At 50.6% G+C, this 20,478-nt stretch overlaps 1 protein-coding gene across 2 annotated transcripts; it reads left to right on the top strand.

The window, feature by feature from the left end:
- Positions 1-288: 288 nt before the first annotated feature.
- Positions 289-19,423, top strand: DCPS (decapping enzyme, scavenger). 2 transcript variants are annotated; one of them, XM_058819067.1, is made up of 6 exons: positions 289-545; positions 2,052-2,220; positions 11,065-11,210; positions 13,733-13,846; positions 18,029-18,139; positions 18,958-19,423. In XM_058819067.1, the coding sequence occupies exons 1-6, from the start codon at positions 321-323 to the stop codon at positions 19,222-19,224; spliced, it is 1,032 nt and encodes a 343-aa protein (XP_058675050.1). In that variant the 5' UTR covers positions 289-320; the 3' UTR covers positions 19,225-19,423. The 2 variants fall into 2 exon arrangements, with proteins under 2 accessions (XP_058675050.1, XP_058675051.1); XM_058819068.1 differs by lacking the exon at positions 18,029-18,139.
- The last annotated feature ends 1,055 nt before the right edge of the window (positions 19,424-20,478 follow it).

The raw sequence follows: 20,478 nt of genomic DNA, 5'->3' as shown, positions 1-20,478 counted from the left end.
AATCTCCTCGGTGGGGAGAGGGACATCCATCACACAAACACTAAGCTCTGGTGTTGGTGGTTCTCAGGGTCGTGAGAGCTCTTTACTGCACTGGCATTCTCTGTCCTGAGGCCTCCGGGACGCCTACTAAGCTGACAAGATATGTGGGCAGGACAAGATATGAGGCAGGCAGTGACGCTGCACGGAATCGTTGCGACTACGAAAATGCAAAAGTTTTACAATTTGATGGTGTTGGCTATTTTTGTCTCAATCCCCGGTTCTGGCGTTTGTGGGAGGAGGAGCCGCGGGGGTGCGCGACCTCCGGGCCGCCAGGGGGCGCCATGTCCCAGCGCGCCCCGAGGCGCCGCGCCTGCGCAGTGCGGGGGCGGCCGCGAGCCATGGCGGATGCTCCGCAGCCGAAGAGGAAGCGGGAGGAGGAGGAGGAGAAAAATGGCGGGACCGCCACTCAAGGCGGCACCGCCGCCGCTTTCACGCTGTCGGACCTGCGGGTGCGGCGCGTCCTGCGGGAGTCGGCGCGGGACAAGATCGTGTTCCTGCACGCCGAGGTACCGGGGAGTGGGGGGGGCGGTCGCGCCCGCCGCCATCTTCCCCGCTGAGGGCACGGCCCCGCCCCTGGCGGCGCGCTCGGGCTGGCCCCGCCCCCTGCAGCGCGTGCCGCGAGTCCCCGGGCACTCCCAGACATTCCGGCCCGGCCCGGCCCCGCCCGCCTTTCCAGCCCAACACGGCCCGAACCAGGCGGAACTCACAGCCGGGCAGGCGGCTGCAGACCTTACTGCAATCCTCTTTCTTGTTGCTATGATTTGGTGCCTTTGGGTTCCAGCACGTTTTTCGTGCTTGGTAGGTAAAGCGGCACTGGGTTGCAAGCAGCGTGCTGGTTCTGGGACTGTGAATAGTACAGCCATTACAGGGAAATGCTGAATAATTCTTGGGGTTGTGCATGTTGATAACCGTGGTTCCCTGCATGGTGAGGGAACCGTGCAGCTGTCTCGGCTCCTGTCTCCTGAAATGTGCAGCCAGCAGGAGATGGGGACAGGGAGGTTCCAGGCTGCTGCTTTGGTCTCAGTGGGTTCCTGCAGTAACAGCTGGGCACAGACCTGCTCTGCCCTGTGAGCGTGTCAGGAAAATGTTTAGAAGGAGATAGAGGAGTCCTTCCGCTTTATTCCAATGCAGGGAGAGAATGCACTGAGCCACATGAGCGTAGGGTTTTCTCTCGAGGTTTTGGAGGGTGCAGCCTCCCTTTTATCCTAACTCCCGGCTCCTGGCTGCATGTTTCCCTCTTCCATTCCCCACTGGCCGAGCTACTAGGGAGGTACAGCCTTCCCAAACCACCTACCCCATATCCCCCCTTAAACCTGTAATTTTCCACCAAAGTTCAGAAGTTCAGGCTTGCGCAGACCCGATTCGGGAGCCAAACTGCCCAAAGTCAATAGAGACATTAAGACCCATTTCAAAGACATTAAGACCCATCAAACTATTTGTAAAGGCATTAGCACACATGTTCCTTCTCAAGCTGACAGGGTTGGGAGCCCCAGGTGATGTGATGAAGCCTCACCTGGGTTTTGCACGGGCAGGAGTGAGGCTGGGGGATGTTCCACACCCAGCGCCCCCCAGACCAGCCCGCTGAGGCCTCGGGATCCGGGGCTGTGGTTCCTTGGAGAAGGGCAGCAGTGAGTGCCCCCTGCCCCAGAACTTGCTCCCTGACTATGAGCAAATCCCCACGCCTGCCTTTGCCCTCTTCCTGGGAAGTGTCAGAGATTAAATTGGTGCTGTGGGTCAACAGGAAACCCGGGAGCATCCGGGGAGGTGCAGATGGGCTGAGTCATTGCCCACATCCCCAGCTCCCCCAAAAACCACTTGTGTTCCCTGGTGGGGAGCAAAGTCCTGCTGTGCTTCCAGGCAAATGTGCTGTTTATTTTTGGATGGGTGTCTGTCCTACAGGGGGTTTGGGCATGAGGATTGGGGGCTGTGAGGTGTCTGCCATGATCCCTGACCTCAGACTGTCCACAGTGCTGGATCTGTGTTGCTGATGACTTTACCCATTTGTATTCCAGAGGATTGGCCTCTCTGGAGAGGGCACAGATGCTGTAGTCATCCTGGAAAAGACTCCTTTCCAGGAGGAGAAGATCCCAGACCTGCTGAAGAAGCCCATGCATGCAGAGCTGCAGATGCACAATGACATTTACTGCACCTTCTACCTGAGCCCTCCCCCAGAGCTGAGTGGTGAGTGCCCTCAGCCCTGCCCAGGGATGTGGGAGGGATGCCAGGATGTGATTCCTGCCCATTCCAGAGGGGAGGGTGCAGTGGGGAGTGCAGGTGCCACTGCTGGGCCTGGCTGTGCCACCCTGGCTGTGGTTTGGTGACAGCAGCACACCTGGCCCAGGTGGGGAGTGTCACTATAGGACAGGAAAGAACACAAGCACACACTGCTGCTGTCAAAGTGAAGAAAAAAGGGAAGTTTATTTTCTGACTCCAGCATTTATAGTTTCCTAAAAGTGACAGTGGATTGGAGGGTGACAGTACCACCTCTATGGCACTGGATAAACCAACAGTCCACCAAACTTCTCCTCCTTAAAAGAATGCAAAACAATGAGTTACTTACAGAAAGTGTGTGAGAAAGTTCATTACAAGAATGTAAACATCCGAAGGCTTAGAAAATCTTAAAAAAATCAAAGCAATGGGGCAGGTCAGTGGGTTGTTGCCATGCTGAAGGCAGTGTCTCATCATGAGGCTTTGAATGCTGTCCTGTTTCATCCCCTTTTTGCTGTGCCATGGACAGGGGGCTCAGCTGATGAGGCACTGAATGGCCATTGCTTGGTGACCTTGTACAGGAAGGTGCAGAAAGGCTCAGTGAGGGATTGTCAGTGCTCTCACTTGGGTGAGGAAGGGTTGTCTCCTTCCAGAATGTTTCTCTTGAAACAGTCTGCAGGGCACATGCAGCTGCTTCTCATCCCATGGTGGCATCTCATGAGCTTTTTTGTCACCTGGTAAGAACAGGCAGTTTGTATTTGGGGCAGGATTTAAGGGCTGGTAACCTTGAGTGCTGGGGCAGATGAGGCTCATCCCCCTTAAGGTTTCACACATCTGTGTGTTATAAAACTCTGCTGATAACCAAGGACTGATGAGCTGCAGTGAAGGCTCTCACCCTGTGGAGGGGGCTCTGTCCCAGTGGGAAGGTGTCCTGAAGTGGTGATGATTTCCAGCTGCCCCTGGAATGCTGGGCTGGTCTTTGGGCACTTCAGTTTAATCACAGAATTCCAGACTGTTTTGGGTTGGAAGGGACCTTAAAGCTTGTCTTGTTCCAACCCTCTGCCATGGCAGGGACACCTCCCACTGTCCCAGGCTGCTCCCAGCCCCATCCAGCCTGGCCTTGGCACTGCCAGGGATCCAGGGGCAGCCACAGCTGCTCTGGGCACCCTGTGCCAGGGCCTGCCCACCCTCACAGGGAACAATTCCCAATTCCCAATATCCCATCCATCCCTGCCCTCTGGCAGTGGGAGCCATTCCCTGTGTCCTGTCCCTCCATCCCTTGTCCCCAGTCCCTCTCCAGCTCTCCTGGAGCCCCTTTAGGCCCTGCAAGGTGCTCTGAGCTCTTCCCAGAGCCTCCTTCTCTCCCAGCTGAACTCCCCCAGCTCTCCCAGCCTGGCTCCAGAGCAGAGCTGTTCCAATCAGAGCATTTCCATGGCCTCCTCTGGACTTGCTCCAGTGGCTCCATGTTCTTCCTGTGCTGAGGAATCCAGAGCTGGGGGCAGCCCCGCAGGTGGGGTCTCACCTGAGCAGAGCTGAATCATCTTCCACAATGAATTCCATCTGAATGCTGGTATAGATTTAAATTCCAGAAGTGCAGTGATAAATTCCATGTTAATGCTTTCATAGACAATAACAGCCAAACAGATTTAACAGTCACAATTAATCTGAGTCCCTTAAGTAAGATGTTGTTGCAGGGCCAAGATAAATTTTCAGGTTGTTTGGTGTGCCTTTCCAAAAATGCTCTTGTTTTAGCTCTGTACCCATGGTGTAGGAGGGAGCAGTGTCTGGATCTGTCAGCTTGAATTGTGCAAAACTCCTTTTCTCCTGTGAAGGACTCAACATTAAAGATTTTGTTGTTGCAGTGAGTTTCAGTCTGAGGAAAACACCATAACACCACAGGAGTTGTTGGAAGAGGAGTTAAATCTCCTCTTTTTTAGCTGGGAAAGCTCTTGCTTGAGTGCCTGCTGTGTTCCAGCCCAGCAGGAGTTGCAGTGATTCCCACGAGGTGGCATTGCAAGACTGAAATCCCCTGGGCTGCCTCCAGCTCAGCCCTGCTGCCTTTGCCTTCCTCCCAGCACTTGGCTGCAGTGCTGTGTAACCCCACAGTGCTCTGATAGCAGAATTGCAGTGCTGTGTAACCCCACAGTGCTCTGATAACAGAATTGCAGTGCTCTGATAACAGAATTGCAGTGCTCTGATAACAGAATTGCAGTGCTCTGATAACAGAATTGCAGTGTTGTGTAACCCCACAGTGCTCTGATAACAGAATTGCAGTGCTCTGATAACAGAATTGCAGTGTTGTGCAACCCCACAGTGCTGATAACAGAATTGCAGTGTTGTGTAACCCCACAGTGCTCTGATAAGAGAATTGCAGTGCTCTGATAAGAGAATTGCAGTGCTGTGTAACCCCACAGTGCTCTGATAAGAGAATTGCAGTGCTCTGATAACAGAATTGCAGTGCTGTGTAACCCCACAGTGCTCTGATAAGAGAATTGCAGTGCTCTGATAACAGAATTGCAGTGTTGTGCAACCCCACAGTGCTCTGATAACAGAATTGCAGTGCTGTGCAACCCCACAGTGCTGATAACAGAATTGCAGTGCTGTGTAACCCCACAGTGCTCTGATAACAGAATTCCTTTTTTTATTTAAGGCTTATGCCAGGTGCAAAACCCCTCCTGCATGTTTGAATAGGGAGGAAGCCTCTGGCTTTCTTCTGCTGAGCTTTTATCTTTTTAATGCCTTTTACATCTGTCTCTAAAAGGTAATTTCTTGCAATATTTGTAATATTACCCAGTGGTGCATCTTTGCTTCCCACCCCTGTCCTTGGCACCCCTCAGGTCGTTGTGGATGCTGAGCAGCCCCAAGCAGGAGATCAGGAGGGGGCTGTGGACCCTGGAGCTGCTGTCCAGGCTCCCTGAGGAGTGCAGAGCAAGGAGGCTTCTTTTGAAGTAATTAGCAGCAAATAGCTGTTTGATGGGCACATTGCATGAGCTGCTGGTGAGCAGCTGGGCTGGCACCAAGCAAGCAGCCCTGTGTGTCAGGAGGAGAAGGAATTTACCCTTTGGAGCTGAGTCAGCCCAAGGACATAGTGTACAGTTGACATGAGGAATGTGGCTTAAAAACATAAACAGGAGGAATTGCCTGTAAGGCTGCAGTCAGGGTTTGACTGACCTGGGATGTCCAGTGATAATGTGGAGAGCCAGGGAGCCCTTGCTCAGGGTCTGTTGGCTCCTTAGTTGCAGGATTAGTGTTACAGGGTTTTGTCTCCTGGTCCTTGCAAGTTTACACTTGGTTAGAAGATAACAGTAAAATATTTTGTAGAAAAGGCCAGACTTTGGCATTAAGCAGTTTCTTGGAACAGTCCTGTGTTGTGTGATGAAGGAATTTACCTGGGGGATTTCACAGCACCCTGGGCAGCTGAACCCTGCCACACTCGGCCTCTGAGGTAAGATAGAGCTCAAGGCAGAGGAAGTGGTGGCTGAGTGACTCGTGCTGATGCCATGAGGAGCTGCCTCCAGAGCCTGTTTCTCACTGCTGCCTCTGTGCTCCCGGCAACCTGGGGCTCTTCATTCAGCTGCAGAATTCCTTCACTCTTTCCCCACCTCCATGTTGGCCAGCAGGAGCAGGGAGATCATTCTTCCTCTGTGATTGGCACTGGTGAGGCCTCACCTTGAGTGTCCAGTTCTGGGCCCTTGGTTTGGGAAGGACATGGAGGGGCTGGAGCACACCCAGAGAAGAGCAATGAGGCTGGAGAGGGGCTGGGAACACAAACCCTGTGAGGAACCACTGAGGAGCTGGGGTTGTCCAGCCTCAAGAAAAGGAGACTCAGGGGTGCCCTCATCACTCTCTACAAGACAGATAGACCTCCTTTCCTTCCCCTCACCTGGGGTTGGTTTCTTTCTCCAGGCAGCACTGACACAACCAGAGCACACAGCCTTGAGCTGCACCAAGGGAAATACAGGTTGGATAGCAGGAAAAAGTTTTTTACAGAAAGAGTGATGAAGTTCTGGAATGGCTGCCCAGGGAGGTGGTGGAGTCCCCATCCCTGGGTGTGTTTAACAAAGCCTGGATGTGGCACTGGGTGCCAGGATTCAGTTGAGAGGTTGGGGCTGGGTTGGACTCAATGATCTTGAAGGTCTCTTCCAACCTGGTGATTCTGTGAAGAGAGTTGGGTGCTGCTCCCTCTGTGCAGCCAAACCAGCACAGACCCCAAGCAATGATGGCTTGTTTGGATGGTGACACAGGGAAAGGGAGGCCAAAGCATGTTGCTTGAGCAAATGACTCCCCTCTGGCCTCAGAAGGGACATTTCACTCAGGGAGGATGAATTTCACTCTGATGAGATTTTTAGGTCTGGGAGCACGCTGGTGTGAAGGCAGCACCAGATGAGTCTTGCTCATCTCATTGATTTTACTGCATGTGTCAAGGCTAAAATGGGAAATAACATTTGCAGACAATGGTCAGAATGTGTTTGAAGGGCAACCCAAACCTGTGGAGTGAGGAGAGGGGACTTAGTGAATTCATGGGGAATAGTGTATCAGAGCTGATGTGACTGTGCTGCTACCAAAGGCAGGCATGTGCATCTAAAATAAGATGCCTTCAAATAAAAGCCACTTTCTGGATGTTGCTGTGATTTCAGAGGCAGCTTAAGCCTAGATGTGAGAGGAACCCCAGCCTTGGCTTTCCCCTGCAGGGAGAGCAAGGGCTGATTTCATAGGAAGGGAAAAATTTTCCACTACTAAAGGTTGGACTGTAAAAGCCAGATGGTTCAATATTCATATTGCCTGATAACATCTAATTCCTCACACCCATTTGCCAAGGAGACCTTGATGTTTGTGGCAAAAAGCAGCCTCGTGGTGCCTGGCTGCTGTGGGACTGTGTTTCTCCAAAGCTGTGCTGGTGTGATTTAAGGGCTCTTACCAGTCCTCTGAGGAGTCTTTGCTCCCTGGCTGCAGGCCAAAGCTTCTTACCTTTTTATCTTAAGATAAAAACATCTTAAAACAAGCACAAGGGGGGAAGCTGTGGCACCATTGCTCCAACGGTGGAGAAATTGTGGGAAAAATGGGAGAGTGTGGAAGTTTTCAGTCATGCAGGAAGTAATCCACATCCCAAAAAGAGTCTGGTTTCAGGCAGTGAGGAGCTGGAGAAACTTGCAGGAGCTGCAGTGGGAAGGCTGGCTCTTCTCCCTGTGTGTCCATGCTTTGGCTGCCTCTGGGGTTTGCCCAGCCAAGGAAACTTCTTGCATTTACACTTAAAATAAAAAGCTCAAGCCTGAAGCTGTGGGAACATGTGGGGTGGTTTGGAGGATGGTAGGGGGTGTCATTGTGCTTTGCTCTGTGTTTTGCAGGGGTGGTAAACTGCAACTTTCCTCTTTGCAGTGCCTGTTGCAGCTAAAGCCCTCTGAGCACCCCAAGTCCTCCTGGCATGAGCCCCAGGGGCCAAGCAGCCTTAGCTGAGTCCCTGGCAGCATGTTTGGCTTGCCCTGGCATGTGCTGCCTTGGAAACTGAGCTCTTGCAAGCTTTATCCTTTGCAGCTTTAATTCATTCACTTAAGAGTGCTCCAGCTGTCTGGGACAAAGCCATGGGCACACCTGGGTTGGAATCCACTGTTCCTGTGTGACTCCTCTTGCACTTGTGACCATAAAACCAAATAGAGGCTGTTCATGCAGAGGGGCAGGGTGTGTGTTAGATTTTTACTTATGATATGATCTATTTGGTTGGGGCTCCATCCAAGGTGCTGTCTTCCCTCCTGATGAGAGGACAGCTCAGAGCTGGGTGCAGCAGAAAAGAGGGAAAAAAAAACCTGCAGGAGTTCAAATGTCGACTTGCCTGTTGTTCCCTGGCCTTGGCACCTTCCTGCATCTGATGGTGAGGTTGATTAGGGAGCTTATAAATGAAAGCTCTGCTTCCTGCTGGCAAAGAGAGGAAAAAGCACCCCTGCCCCAAAGGAGAAATGGGTTGTGCCTGCCCTGTGTGCTTCTCCTGGCTCCCTGGCAGGGTTACATCTGTCTAAAACAGGCTGGCAGTAGGTGCTAATGCTGCAGTGGGGTGGGAGAAGAGAGTGTGAGGCCTCTCCTCACTGATGTGCTGAGCTGGAGTGGGATTTTGGCAGAGCCTGGGGCAGTGTGGCACAGAAGGGGACAGTGGCAGAGCCTGGGGGCAGTGTGGCACAGAAGGGGACAGTGGCAGAGCCTGGGGGCAGTGTGGCACAGAAGAGGATGAGCCATCCTTAGTGAGCTCGGTTTGCCCTTTCCTACCTGCACGAGCTCTCTCTGCTTGTATTTCATCCTCTCCTCCTGACAGCAGCTGCCTCCAGCCCTTTTTCCCTTCAGTTCCCCAAATGGTGTTCTGATTTTCCCTTTGTCTTGGGTTGTGTTTTCCTCACTTGTTTTTAGCAGGAGAGGGGAGAGGTGTGTGCCTGATCAATCTGAGCCTCTTTTTCTCCTGGGCAGTTTCCCAGCACTGTGGTGACTCCCCTCGAGTGCCTGTCATAGAGTTACCAGCCTGGGCAGTTCTCTGCCTCCTGCTCATCCAGGTTCCTTCAATTAAACCTCCTGGCTTTTTATAACCCCCAGTTAGTTGATGGTCAGTGCTGTCTTCCAGAATAAAACACAGCTGCTCTGTGGTGGCCCCGGGCGGGCGTTCAGGACCAGGCTGCCTGATGTGAGTCAGATGTGAGCCGAGAAATCCCTGGTGCTTCAGCCAGCTCAGGAACCCACATCACGTGTCCAGCAGTTCCCTACCCCCATTCCCAGGCTGGGGCAGGCTCTGGGTGCCCCACGGTGTACGTGCTGCTCTGGTGCTCATGGAGCCTGCCAGGAGCAGACTGGGAAACCGGAGTGTGGCCGTGTGCCAGCACTGGAAGGGTTTTGGGGCGAGCCTGGTCTCGCTGTGGATGTTTCCTGCAGCCCAGCCCGGGCTCAGCTGTGACTTGGCATCCTGTGTGCAGCTCCTAAGGACTGTCAGGCTCTGAGCAGGTATCAAACAGCCTCTCTGGCTGCAGTGATTGATGCTAATTAGCATCGTTGGGGCATTTTGGGGTTGATGAGACCTTTAGAAGGGAAATAATCATAAGTGAACCACAGCTTTTCCCCTGCCTTCTCTTCCAAACATCTGCTCAGCTGCAGCTGCACATTAAGGAGTCCTGTGATGTCTCATTTAAAGCACCCTGAGCTCTCTCCTCACCATGAGCAGCCACCCCCTGGTTGGGGAGGTGCCAGGGAAGCCATTATGGGTCTCCTGCACCCCCACGCACTGTGGTTATCACCACCCAGCACTGAGGGGCTTTTGCTGCAGTTCTTGCTCTATTTTTGGGGTATAAAATCAAACTGTCAAAGTTTCAGCCTGAGGCTGACTGTGGTATTTTATCTTTTGCCTTTTTTGTTTTCTCCCCAGTGCTTTGCTGATCTTTTTAAGTGAGGAGAGCTACAGCCTTGTCTTTTTTTCTTTGGTATTACATCATCCTGCTAGAAGTGCTAATTGAGTCCTGGAAAACAACCTTGTTTGAACATGTGTATGGTGGGAATCAGACCAGACTGCCCTTGTGGTTTGCATTTTCATATTTCATGTTACCAGCATTTTCCTGTGGATTTCATTAAGCTGGGTTTGGCATGGAATGAAAAGGCAGAGTCTCTCAGATTGTGCAGCGCTGACCTTAAAAAAACAGAAAGCAGAAAACTGAAAAAGACTCAAACCATCCTAAATCCTGGCTCTGGGAACAAATAGGTGTTTATATTCAGTGTCTAGCTAGCCTGTATAGGTACTTTAAACATGAAGCACAACTTTGGTGCCCTGCTGTGTGTGCAGCCCCTGGTTTTCTGTGGCAGACCCTGGGCACAGACTGCAGTGTTCACAATGCCTCAGTCTGGTGTGCCTGGGGTTTGCTCAGCCTCATGGGGCTTTTCTCCTTCAGTTTATGGCAGCTTTGTCAGCTGGGAAGGCAGAGACACTCCTGTGCCCTTGGAGCACCTTGCAGCTGTGGCAGGCTCCGTATCACACATCCAATCTTGGCCAAAGACGGATGTGTTCAGTGTGTTTTGGCCCTGTGAGTAGGATGTGCTGCTGCTGACATCACAACTGCCAGGTTGACAAGGGGAGCACTTGCATCCTGTTCAATGCCACAAAAATTACCCATCAAAGTTCTAATCTTGAGGCAAACACAAAATGTTTTCTTTTTGCCAAGGTAAATACTGAAATTATTGTTGTGGGCAGAGGGTCACTCAACCCTCTTCCCTTGGCTCATGCTGAGCTATGTTGACCTATCAGCTCACATTGCTTGCTCTGGATTAGTCCCTGTGTCCTTGACTTCTTTGCCTCCTGTACTTGGGGCTTGAGGCCAAGCACACTGACTGAGCTCTGGGAAGAAGCTACTCCTTGGAATTCATCTGGGTTTGTGGCTGGATGAAGTTGCTGGGTGCGTCCTGTGAGCTTTGAATTGAAGTATGGAGAAGATGTGTCTCTGTCCCCAGGGTGGTGTTTCTGTCCTGGTTGTTGACTGCACATAAACACTGCCCTGGGAGCCCCACCTCTGCCCCAGTGTTGCTGATAGACGCGAAAGAGCGAGTGTGGAAAAACTCAGACAGCAAACTCCTCCACCTGAACTGGAAAGACAGGCCCTGGCTGTGCCCTTGGCTTTTTCTTCCTCCAGAAAAGCAGCAGCAGTGCAGGAGGTTTAAGCACTTGTTTGCTTTCCATGTCCATTCTCCCTCACCCTCTCTTCAAAATGTCTCAGTGTGGCATTTTTTGGAAGGGAAAGCAGATTTGTTGGGGCCTGAAGGAAGCAGTGTGGTTGGTAACTCAGTGACTGTGTTTGTTCCTAGAGATCAAAGCCACAGTGGTGTACCCTGCCACGGAGAAACACATCCAGAAATATCTCCGGCAGGAAGCGCACCTCATCCGTGAGACCTGGGAGGATTACAAGAACATAACCCTGCCCTTCATCCAGGCCCAGAGCTTCAGCATCCAGGTATGGGTACCACACCCTCTCCTGCAGACACAGATGGCTTTGGTCTCCTCTGTCAAAACACTGCTGTCAGAGGTTTCTCTGAAGGCCAGGCTGGAGAGCTGAGAGTTCTGCCCCATCTCCTGTTGGTTTGTTGTCAGCTCTGTGGTGCTGTCCCCTCTTATTTGGCTGGCTGGGACATCCTTTTCCATCTTTGCAGAAAAACATTTGCCTTAGAGCTGGTCTTCAGGTTGCCTTTCCCAAGGTTTCTGGAGGAACTCTGAGGTTTGTTTCTCCTTTCCAAGGCTTCCTGGGCATTGGTGCTGTCACTGGGCTTCTTAGGAGTCTCTGGGTTGTTGTGGAAATGGAAAGGGACAGAATATGCTTGGACTTCTGCATCACAACTCACTCCTCCTGCCATTCAGCCCCTCAGTCCATATTCCATGTGATGAAACTGTTACTTATAGTGTGCTGCTTGCCCCAGGCAGCCCCAGCTTTTGCCTTGGCTTTATCCTTTTAAACTGTTCATCTCCCTGTCTTTCTCCTTTAGAGACCAAGGGAATACAAGTCTGTAGGGATCAATTCATGCCAGCCTTTGCAGAAGGGGGAATAAACCAAATCCTGGGGCTGCTGAGGCTCTCCATTAAAAATAACTCCCCAAAACAAACCAGGAGCCTTGGATGCTCCCCCCTGCCTTCCCCCATCTTTCCTGCTGCCTTAAACTGCAGCATTCATTAGCTGGAGAAAGGCAAGTGTGTGTTTCTACCAGGTCACAGCCTTCATGGAATATTTTCTCTGTGCTTTTGATCCCAAATTTCTTATGTTTCCTGGTGTAGCAGCTGCCTTCAGCAATTGCTTGAGCTCTCACTCTGCTTTTTGCCCCAAATGCTTGTGAGCTGCTTTCAGTACGTGGAAATATGTTCCTGGTGACCATCAGGAGCATCTGCTGAGAAATCATGGTCAGTCCTTGACCTCTGGGATTTAATAATGCTGTTCCTTGTCTTTATCCAACTGGTTTTGCCAAGTGCAAGAGGAAATGTGAGGGATGACAAATCCCAGGGGACTACAGAGGCGTCTGTGTTTCCTGCTGGAAGATACAAAGTGTGGATGCTTTCAGCTTTCAGGATAATGGTTTTATTGTGGTGCCAGGCCCTGGACATGTGCTCTGCTTGAGCTGGGAGCAGCAGGAGCAGCCAGCCAAGGACCTGCCCATCACGAGGCAGCCTTGGGTTTAAAATTCAGCTCATCTGATCAGTGAACTTATTTAGGGCACTGATAGCTTGGCACTTGTGATCAGAGCAGGCTTAAAAATCCCAACAAAAGGCAAATGTCAATTTTTTGCTGAGCTTCCCTCTGAACCTCCCTCCCAGGATTATGGAACACAGTGAGCTTGTGCTGTGGTTTTGAGAATCACTTGAAGAATCTAATCTCTAAGATGATGCTAAGGAGAAAAGACAGCAATTTAAGCCAAAAATCCCAGATCAAGGGATGAGAAGTAGTTTTTTCCCTCCAGATGTATTCAGGTCAGTTTGCAGCAATCCTAAGTGTTTATTAGATTAATGAAACTCTTGATGGATTTCCCATAAAGTGTCTGAGGGGAAATCCAGCCCAGCTCATTTGGTGTACTTATGAAACTGGCTGCACCTTCCCTACCCACCTGGGGCAGCCAGAATATTTCAGACCTATATTTGGTGAGGAAAATTGTTTCCAAACATTTTCAGCTTCCAAGCTTTAGCAATTTCCTGCTGCCTTGTGTTACCACCTTCCAGTGACTCTCTTGCCAGTCCAGTACTTAAGCTAGGCTTAAGCTAGAGCATAACATGCATTTTGGAATTGCAAAGAAGGGTGCTGGAGCTGAGGCTGGGAGCCAGGGAGAGCAAAGATGCTTTTCTCTGGTCTTACTCTGTCACTTACCCCTGGTATCTTCCATTTCCATAACTCTTCTCTGAATGGTGCTTTGCCTTGCAGGAGGAGCACAGGGGGATAACCAGAGCAGGGATTACAGGCAGGCTGGAGGCTGGAACCTTAAGTATGGAAGAAGAAGAGTGGTGAGCTGTTTTCTAATCAGCCAGGGAGCCAAGAGACATGCATTGCCCAAAAAAACACACAAGCCTTTGGTATCCCTGCAGAGAGCTGCCAGCAGCCAGAGCCACATCCAGCTCTGCTCCTTCCTCTTTGAATAAGGAACAGAATCAGCCAAGTTCCCTTCCCAGACCTGATTGTAAAGATTCTGCTGCAGCCTGGGGGGTAAAAAAGATGTAAACAGCCCCATGGTGCTGCAAGAGGTGTGTGCTGAGCCTCACAGGAGCTGGGTTCCACTGCTTTTTAATGAAGTGCTCATAATACTGTGGAGTTTATTGGTTGATGAAGTGTTTTATGGCTAATTAATTACAAATTATTTGGTCATTTAAAATAAAATTGGCAGGTTTTTTTATAAATTCTAGTTGCAGAGAATGTGCAGTAATCCATGAGCTAGGGCTAAATGCACCTAAGGTGTTGTTTTTTTAATTCTCTGCTGACTTCTAAATCACATCTTTCTCTTGCAGTGGGTGTATAATATCCTGGAGAAGAAAGCTGAGGCTGATCGAATCGTCCATGAAAACCCAGATCCTTCCAATGGCTTTGTTCTGGTTCCAGATCTAAAATGGAATCAAAACCAGGTTGGTTTGCTCCTCTAATGCTGCCTGTCTGAAGGTAATCCAGAGGAAATGTCCCCTTTCAGGCTACTAAGAACAGCCTGAGAGAGCCTGAGTTGGTTTCTGTGCGCTCTGTTGTCAGTGATGACGTTGCCAGGGCCTTTTAGCCCAAGCTGATTTGGGATCCTGCACACCCAGGCTGTTCTCTCCTGCTGAGATGTATTTATTAGGTTTACTTTCACTGTCCATATCAGCCCAAATGTTGTCAGGATGTGTTCAAACCTAAACCCTGTGTATTTCTTCTGCTGAACTTGTCTGGATTTTTGTTGGTTTTTTTTCTTTTTTTTTTTTTTTTTTTTTTGCAAACCTTGACTTGAGGTGCAAACCTGGCCGCTGTGTTGTCCTTTGGTTGCTGCAATTAACTCTCCTCCACAGTGTTAAACAGATGGTTCTTGGCTCATGAGCAGCTGCTTTACCCCTTGTGGGAGTGCCCACTTGGTGAAAGTGATTTCTAAGACCAGGCTGTAATCCTAAATTGAGAGTTATTTCTTGGGTTCTGGCTCCCTTTTGTGCTTTAAATTTGGGGAGGAGAAACTTCATACAAACACCCCTCCCTTGAAGTTGGTGGCATCAAAAAAAGTTCCCCTCATGTTTCTGACCCTCATATGCTTCTGCAGGGGGCATGTGGGGAGAGTTGCTGTATGATTAAGACTTAGAAATGGAAATTAAAACTCAAAAAATGGGAACAGAAGGCTGCTGGTGGGCAGCTCCATCCTGTGTGTGTGTGCAGGGAGCAGCTGTTTGTGGTGCAGAGCTTGGGGAGTCCCTGCAGGGCAGTGGCTGCTCCCTGTGAATTCCTTGCACGTCACTTGCTCCAGAAATCCCCTGTCAAGAGCTGGTGGGAAAGCTAAGCTCGAATTTCCACTTGGTCACCAGAGGCACACCCTTCTTCCTGATGAGATTTTGCAGCACAGGGGATTCATGTCCAGCTTGTAGGATGTGCCCTGTTCAGTGCCCTCCCAGTGGAGCAATATTTAAAAACATGCAAAGCCTTGGTGGATATCCTTGTGTGCTGCAACCAAACTTTGCAACTCACATCAGGATTGGGTTAAAATCATAGATGGGCTAAAATTTGTGTTTGGATTTCTCTAAAGATGTGCTGCATCCACATCTCCCAGCTGGTGTGGTCAGGGAGTGCCTCAGTGGTAGGATTTGTCCTTAGGGGAGCTTTCCCCATGTTCCTGTTGCCTCTTGGAGTGCTGAACAGGATCTTCTGGACTTCTCCACAGCTGCTGGGCTGCTGTCTGCTGCACCCCAGTCATCCCTGGGGCTATCTGGGCCCTTTGCACTGCTGATCTCCTTCCCAGGCAGGCAGACAGCATCCAGGTGTTGCCTTTGAGCCAAGGAATTTCTCCTTGCCCGTGGGTGGCACTGAGCCAGAGCTGATCCTGACAGCCCCAGGGCTGCCAGGGAACGAGGTTCCTTCTGCCACATCCCACCTGACAGGCCAGGCTGCTGAATGAAAGCAGGGAGGTGAGATGGTGAGATGCAGCTCCCAGCAGGACTCTCCCTCAGAAGTCCTTTCAGCAGTGTGGCCTCACTCCTTTAGTGCCTGGCCCACAGATCCCATTAATTCACCTGCAGTTATTTCAGACTACTGGATGGGGAGAAAATGCCCTTTAGCACTGTGAAATCTGCTGGTCTCAACCTTCTGGGTGCTGCTGCCCAACCTTGATAGTGGTTTGAACTGAGTTTGATTTTTTTTTTTTTTTTTTTGGTCGTTTTTTTTTTTTTTTTTTCTTTCACAACTTTTGAGTTGGTTTCAAGTCTGCAGGAGCCCTGAGGCGTTGCCTGAAGCGATGCCTGGCATGACATCATTCCAGGCCTTTTTAGCAACAGGCTTATTTGTTTCAAACAGCAACATGCAGATGTTGTTCTAAGGAGAAGAGCTGTTTGCTTTTCCTCTCATCAGCCAGCCTGGAGCCAAAGAGCACAAGCTGATACACTGTCTTTTTCTGGAGCTGTGCATGGGAATCAAATAGAGCCCTGAGCATGACTGTGCTGGCTGGGTGCAGGAACAGCTCTGTGCTTCAAGAGCTTTGTGAAGGGTTCTGAGAGCATCCTCTGAGACCCGCATCTGTTTCCAAAGAGCTGCATTTAGTTTCTCACAGCCCTGAAGAGATCTGCTGGATCTCAAATATCCAAACCCTTTACTGTCCAGTGTTTATATTATAAAGCCACTAACTGAGTGGAGGAGACTGGGATTTTAATTTTTTTTAAAGTGTAATGATCCACAACTTTGTGTTGTGTTAAACATAGAATGTGCTGAGTGCTTCAGGGGACGCCAGAGGTTTGTCTGAGAGCTGCTCAAGGGACATATTTTAGCTGCCCTGAGTTTGCACAGTGACCAATTAGGCCTTGAAAATTGTTATTTATAGAAGTGATGTGATTCAAAAGTGGCCAGCTGTTTGCACAGTGGAAAAGCAGTGAGCTTATCACTGGGGAAGGTTTCAGTTTCAGTTTTAGCCAATGGTTTGTTGCAGTCTGCAGTGGTGATGGTGGACACAACCTTCCCTGAGGCCAAGGGCAGAAGCAACAAGAGCACCAGCAGACACACACACTCACACACACACTCACTCTCTTACACTTACACTCTCACACACACACACACACACACACACAGAGCAGCTTGGCTGGGAAGGCATGGGGGTGTCCAGGCATGGAGCTCCAACATGCTGAAGGGCTCCAGGGGACAAAGACAAAGGAGGGTCCAGGGTATAAATCCAGGGAAAGAGGGCCAGAGGAGAGGCTCAGGGATCCAATGCCCTGAGGGCTCATGTGATGCCAGGGTGGATGGACAGGGTTACACAAACCAGTGGGGTAATGGGGAAGGGAGAACTCACCAGGACATGAACATATAAGGGTAAAAGGGAAGGCAAGGCCAATGGGCAGGACAGAACTGGGACCAATTAACATAGTGCTGCAGAGCACCTTGGGGGAAGCTTCTTTGCTCACCCTGAGGTGTGAGCAATGCCCAGAGCCCAAGGTGCATCTCTCCAGAGCATCGCTGTTGTCTTCTCCCCTGTAGGCTTGTGGCTCTCCACAGTGGTTCACTGTGAATGCTCATCTGAGTGTGCTGCAGATCAGCTGTCACTGAGAAGGCTGTGGGCTATGCATAGGGGTGCTGGTGAGGGCTTAGTGACCCTGCATGTCTGCATGGGTCCCTGCACCTGGTCTCCAGCCTCCAGTCATACAGGGAAAACATTTTTGAGGTGCTCAGGAAGATGTCAAGGTGGGAAGGGCAGCACTGAGTGCAATGCTTACAGCATGAGAGGGCTGGTCACTCCATCTGCCTCTAATGCTGAGAAAGTGTTTGTGATCCCACTGTTTATGGGTTGGGATGAGGCTCTTCTCTTCTGGTCATCTCTGGACAAAACCCAGAAATGATGCTTTAAGGTGTAGTGGGATTGTGGTGAGCTCATCCCATACTGGGACATTCAGCTCTGTGTGGTTGTTGAAGACCAGTATCCTGGTATGACACAAGAATCCCTTTATAACACAAATATCCCTGTATAACACAAATATCCGTGTATGACACAAGAATCCCTGTGTGGCACAAATATCCCTGTGTAACACAAATATCCGTGTATGACACTAGAATCCCTGTGTGCCACAAATATCAGTGTATGACACTAGAATCCCTGTGTGCCACAAATATCAGTGTATGACACTAGAATCCCTGTGTACCACAAATATCAGTGTATGACACTAGAATCCCTGTGTGCCACAAATATCAGTGTATGACACTAGAATCCCTGTGTGCCACAAATATCCCTACGTGGCACTAATGTCCCTATGTGACACAAGTATCCCTGTGCAGCACAAATATTCCTGTGTAGCACAAATAACCCTGTGTAATGCAAATATCCCTGTATGGCACAAATAACCCTGTGCAGCACAAATTACTCTGTGTAACACAAATATCCCTGTGCAGCACAAATTACTCTGTGTAACACAAATGTCCCTGTGTGTCACAAGTGTCCCTGTGCAGGACAAATGTCCCCGTATGGCACCAGGATCCCTATATAACAGCCTGGAAGCTGTGAATGGTGTGTCAGGCCCAAAGATGGGGCCTGACCCAGATGGGATTTATTTTTTCCATGTGCTGTTGGTGTGTCCCCTCCATGCCCACCCTTGTCCCTGCAGCTGGATGATCTGTACCTGATCGCCCTCGTGCACCGCCGGGACATCAAATCCCTGCGGGACCTCACGGCCGAGCACCTCCCGCTGCTGAGGAACGTCCTGCAGGAAGGGAAGGTGAGTGTGAGCCTGGTCCCACGCTGCTGCCCTGGCCAGGGAGAGCTTGGCTGCCTCTGCAGAGGCACACCCTGGCTTTTCTGGCACAGCATCCGCCTGGGGACTGCTCCTCAGGAGATAATAACTCATGAAACACAGGGCTGTGTTGCCCTCTCTGCCTGGACAGCCTGGCTCCTGCTCTCCATCAGCACCTTCCCCAGATCATGCCACTTCCAGGTGCTGTAGGAATGCTCTGTACTTCCTGTTAGCAGTGAGCTCTTCATATCAACAACCCCATCCCAATCCCCATCCCTTGCCTGTTCTCACTGGCTGATGTATTTTTCCACAGGGTGTGTTTGGGAGATGGATGTGCAGTAGCTTCTCCTTCTTTCACTGTGTTAGAATTTGGAAAGTAATTGCACTGGGGAAGGTGGGAGATTAATTAAGAGATTAGTCAGGGGATTGCAGCGAGCGGAGCCGGCGTGCTGGAGTTTGCTCTTGCTGTTCATAGCTTTAATTACACTGGCTGGTAACGGATCCCTGTTACTTTTCCAACGAGTTGGAGTGATAAGGGTGAAAGGGAAAATGATAGGGGTGGATAGCACATCCCATCATGGGGAGATAAAAGTGGGGCAGCTGAAGGCCTTGCTCTGTCCCTGCAGAGGCTGAAATGGAGGGTGGGGAAGAGTTCTGTCCTTCCAAACTTCCCCCTTTCCCTTGCTGTGAGGGAACTGAACTCCCCTTTACCTTTCTCTACACCTTTCCTGCCATGCAGGGATGCTCTCCCCCAGCCATTCCAAGGCTCTGCCAGTGCTGAGCTCTGTGTTTCCCCTCTGCAGGAGGCCATAGTGAAGCGCTTTGGCGTGCCCGGCTCCCAGCTGCGGATCTACCTGCACTACCAGCCCTCCTACTACCACCTGCACGTGCATTTCACTGCCCTGGGCTATGATGCACCAGGCAGCTCCGTGGAGAGAGCCCATCTCCTGGCTGATGTCATTGACAACCTGGCCATGGACTCCATGTACTACCAGAAACGGGCTCTGACCTTCCCCCTGCGGGCTGATGAACCCCTGTTTAAGAAGTTCCAGGAGGCAGGAAAAGTGTGAGGAGGCAGAGGTGTTTTTGTATAATTTTTTAAAAAATAAATACCCATTTTTGGGCTTTTTTGTAAGGTTGTGTTCCTTTTATGTTTTTAAACTTTGTTTTTGTACGAGGTGGGGCTGATGATCCTTTGCTATGGAAACTGTGTTGTCTGTTTAAGTCCATTAAAACAGTGATTGAATAAAGCCCTTTGAGTGTGCTGGATTTTACCTCAGACTGGGTGCCTGTGGGATGCTGGGAGCAGAGGGGTTTGGGTGGGAGTGACTTTGTGTGTCCATCTTTTCCACCTATCCCCAGATGTCAGCCCAAATAGGGTAATAGGTAGATGGACGGGTCCAAAAAACCCTGCTGTTCTCAGAAAGCTTCATGTGTTTCTTTTCTAGATTTACCCCTGGGAATGAGATTGTGCTTTCCTCGAGCAGGGAGGGGTGCCTTGCTCCAAAGAACTCCAGTGACTAACCCGAGTCCTCACCCTTCCTGTCTGGCTGTGTGGAGACAAGTGCTGTGTGCTGCCTGCTCCCCAGCCTGAGAGCCATCACCCCTCTGCTGCTCCTTACTCATCTGTGTCTGAAACAGCCTCACTGCAAGGACAGCCCCTTCTCACAGAGGCTGCTAAGGGTTTGCAAGGATTATGGGTTAAAACCCCCCAGAAATAAATAATAGTGCTTTTCCTTCTGCTGAGGTGGTGGCAGGATGGGAGAGTGCCAGGAGCTGGATTCAGTGATCCCTTGTGGTGGAAGACCCAGCTCCTCTGTGTGCAGGGAGCTTCCTTGGCCACCCAGCCATTGGTTCCCTGGCAGCTTCTCCACTGAGCACCAACCTCTGAAAACTTCATGAGTTCTTGGTGCCAAGGAGGGCTCTGGTTTCTGGTTGGTAACCAGGGATGTAATTGCAGGAATCATCTTGCTGCTACCCCAGTTCTTTGCTCCTTTCCACATCCTGAGCTCTAAGAGGGGTTTTTTGCTGATGGTGGAAAACCCAGATGGGGGGGGGATTTATTTTTTCCAGCTGCTGGCTGTGCTGGAGCAGAACCTGGAGCTGGCTGGAGCAAAGTGCCATCGTTGGAGCTGCCCTGGGGCTCTGCTCAGCTCATCCCATTTATAAATATTGAGGTCAGGCAGCTTCCTGATGCCTTTTAGCAGCAGGGAGTGGCAGAGCAACTGGATGCAGCCACCTTCCCTTATTTCTCTGCAGAAATTCCCATTTCCTGGGTGAACACTTGGGATTGGTGACCTTACAGGTATTTTCCAAATTATTCT

This window comes from Ammospiza caudacuta, chromosome 23 (assembly GCF_027887145.1).
Source record: "Ammospiza caudacuta isolate bAmmCau1 chromosome 23, bAmmCau1.pri, whole genome shotgun sequence".
In the NCBI taxonomy this organism is placed as follows: Eukaryota; Metazoa; Chordata; class Aves; order Passeriformes; family Passerellidae; genus Ammospiza; species Ammospiza caudacuta.
Note: the sequence above shows the minus strand (reverse complement) of the source record. Positions and strands in the feature narration are given on the sequence as shown.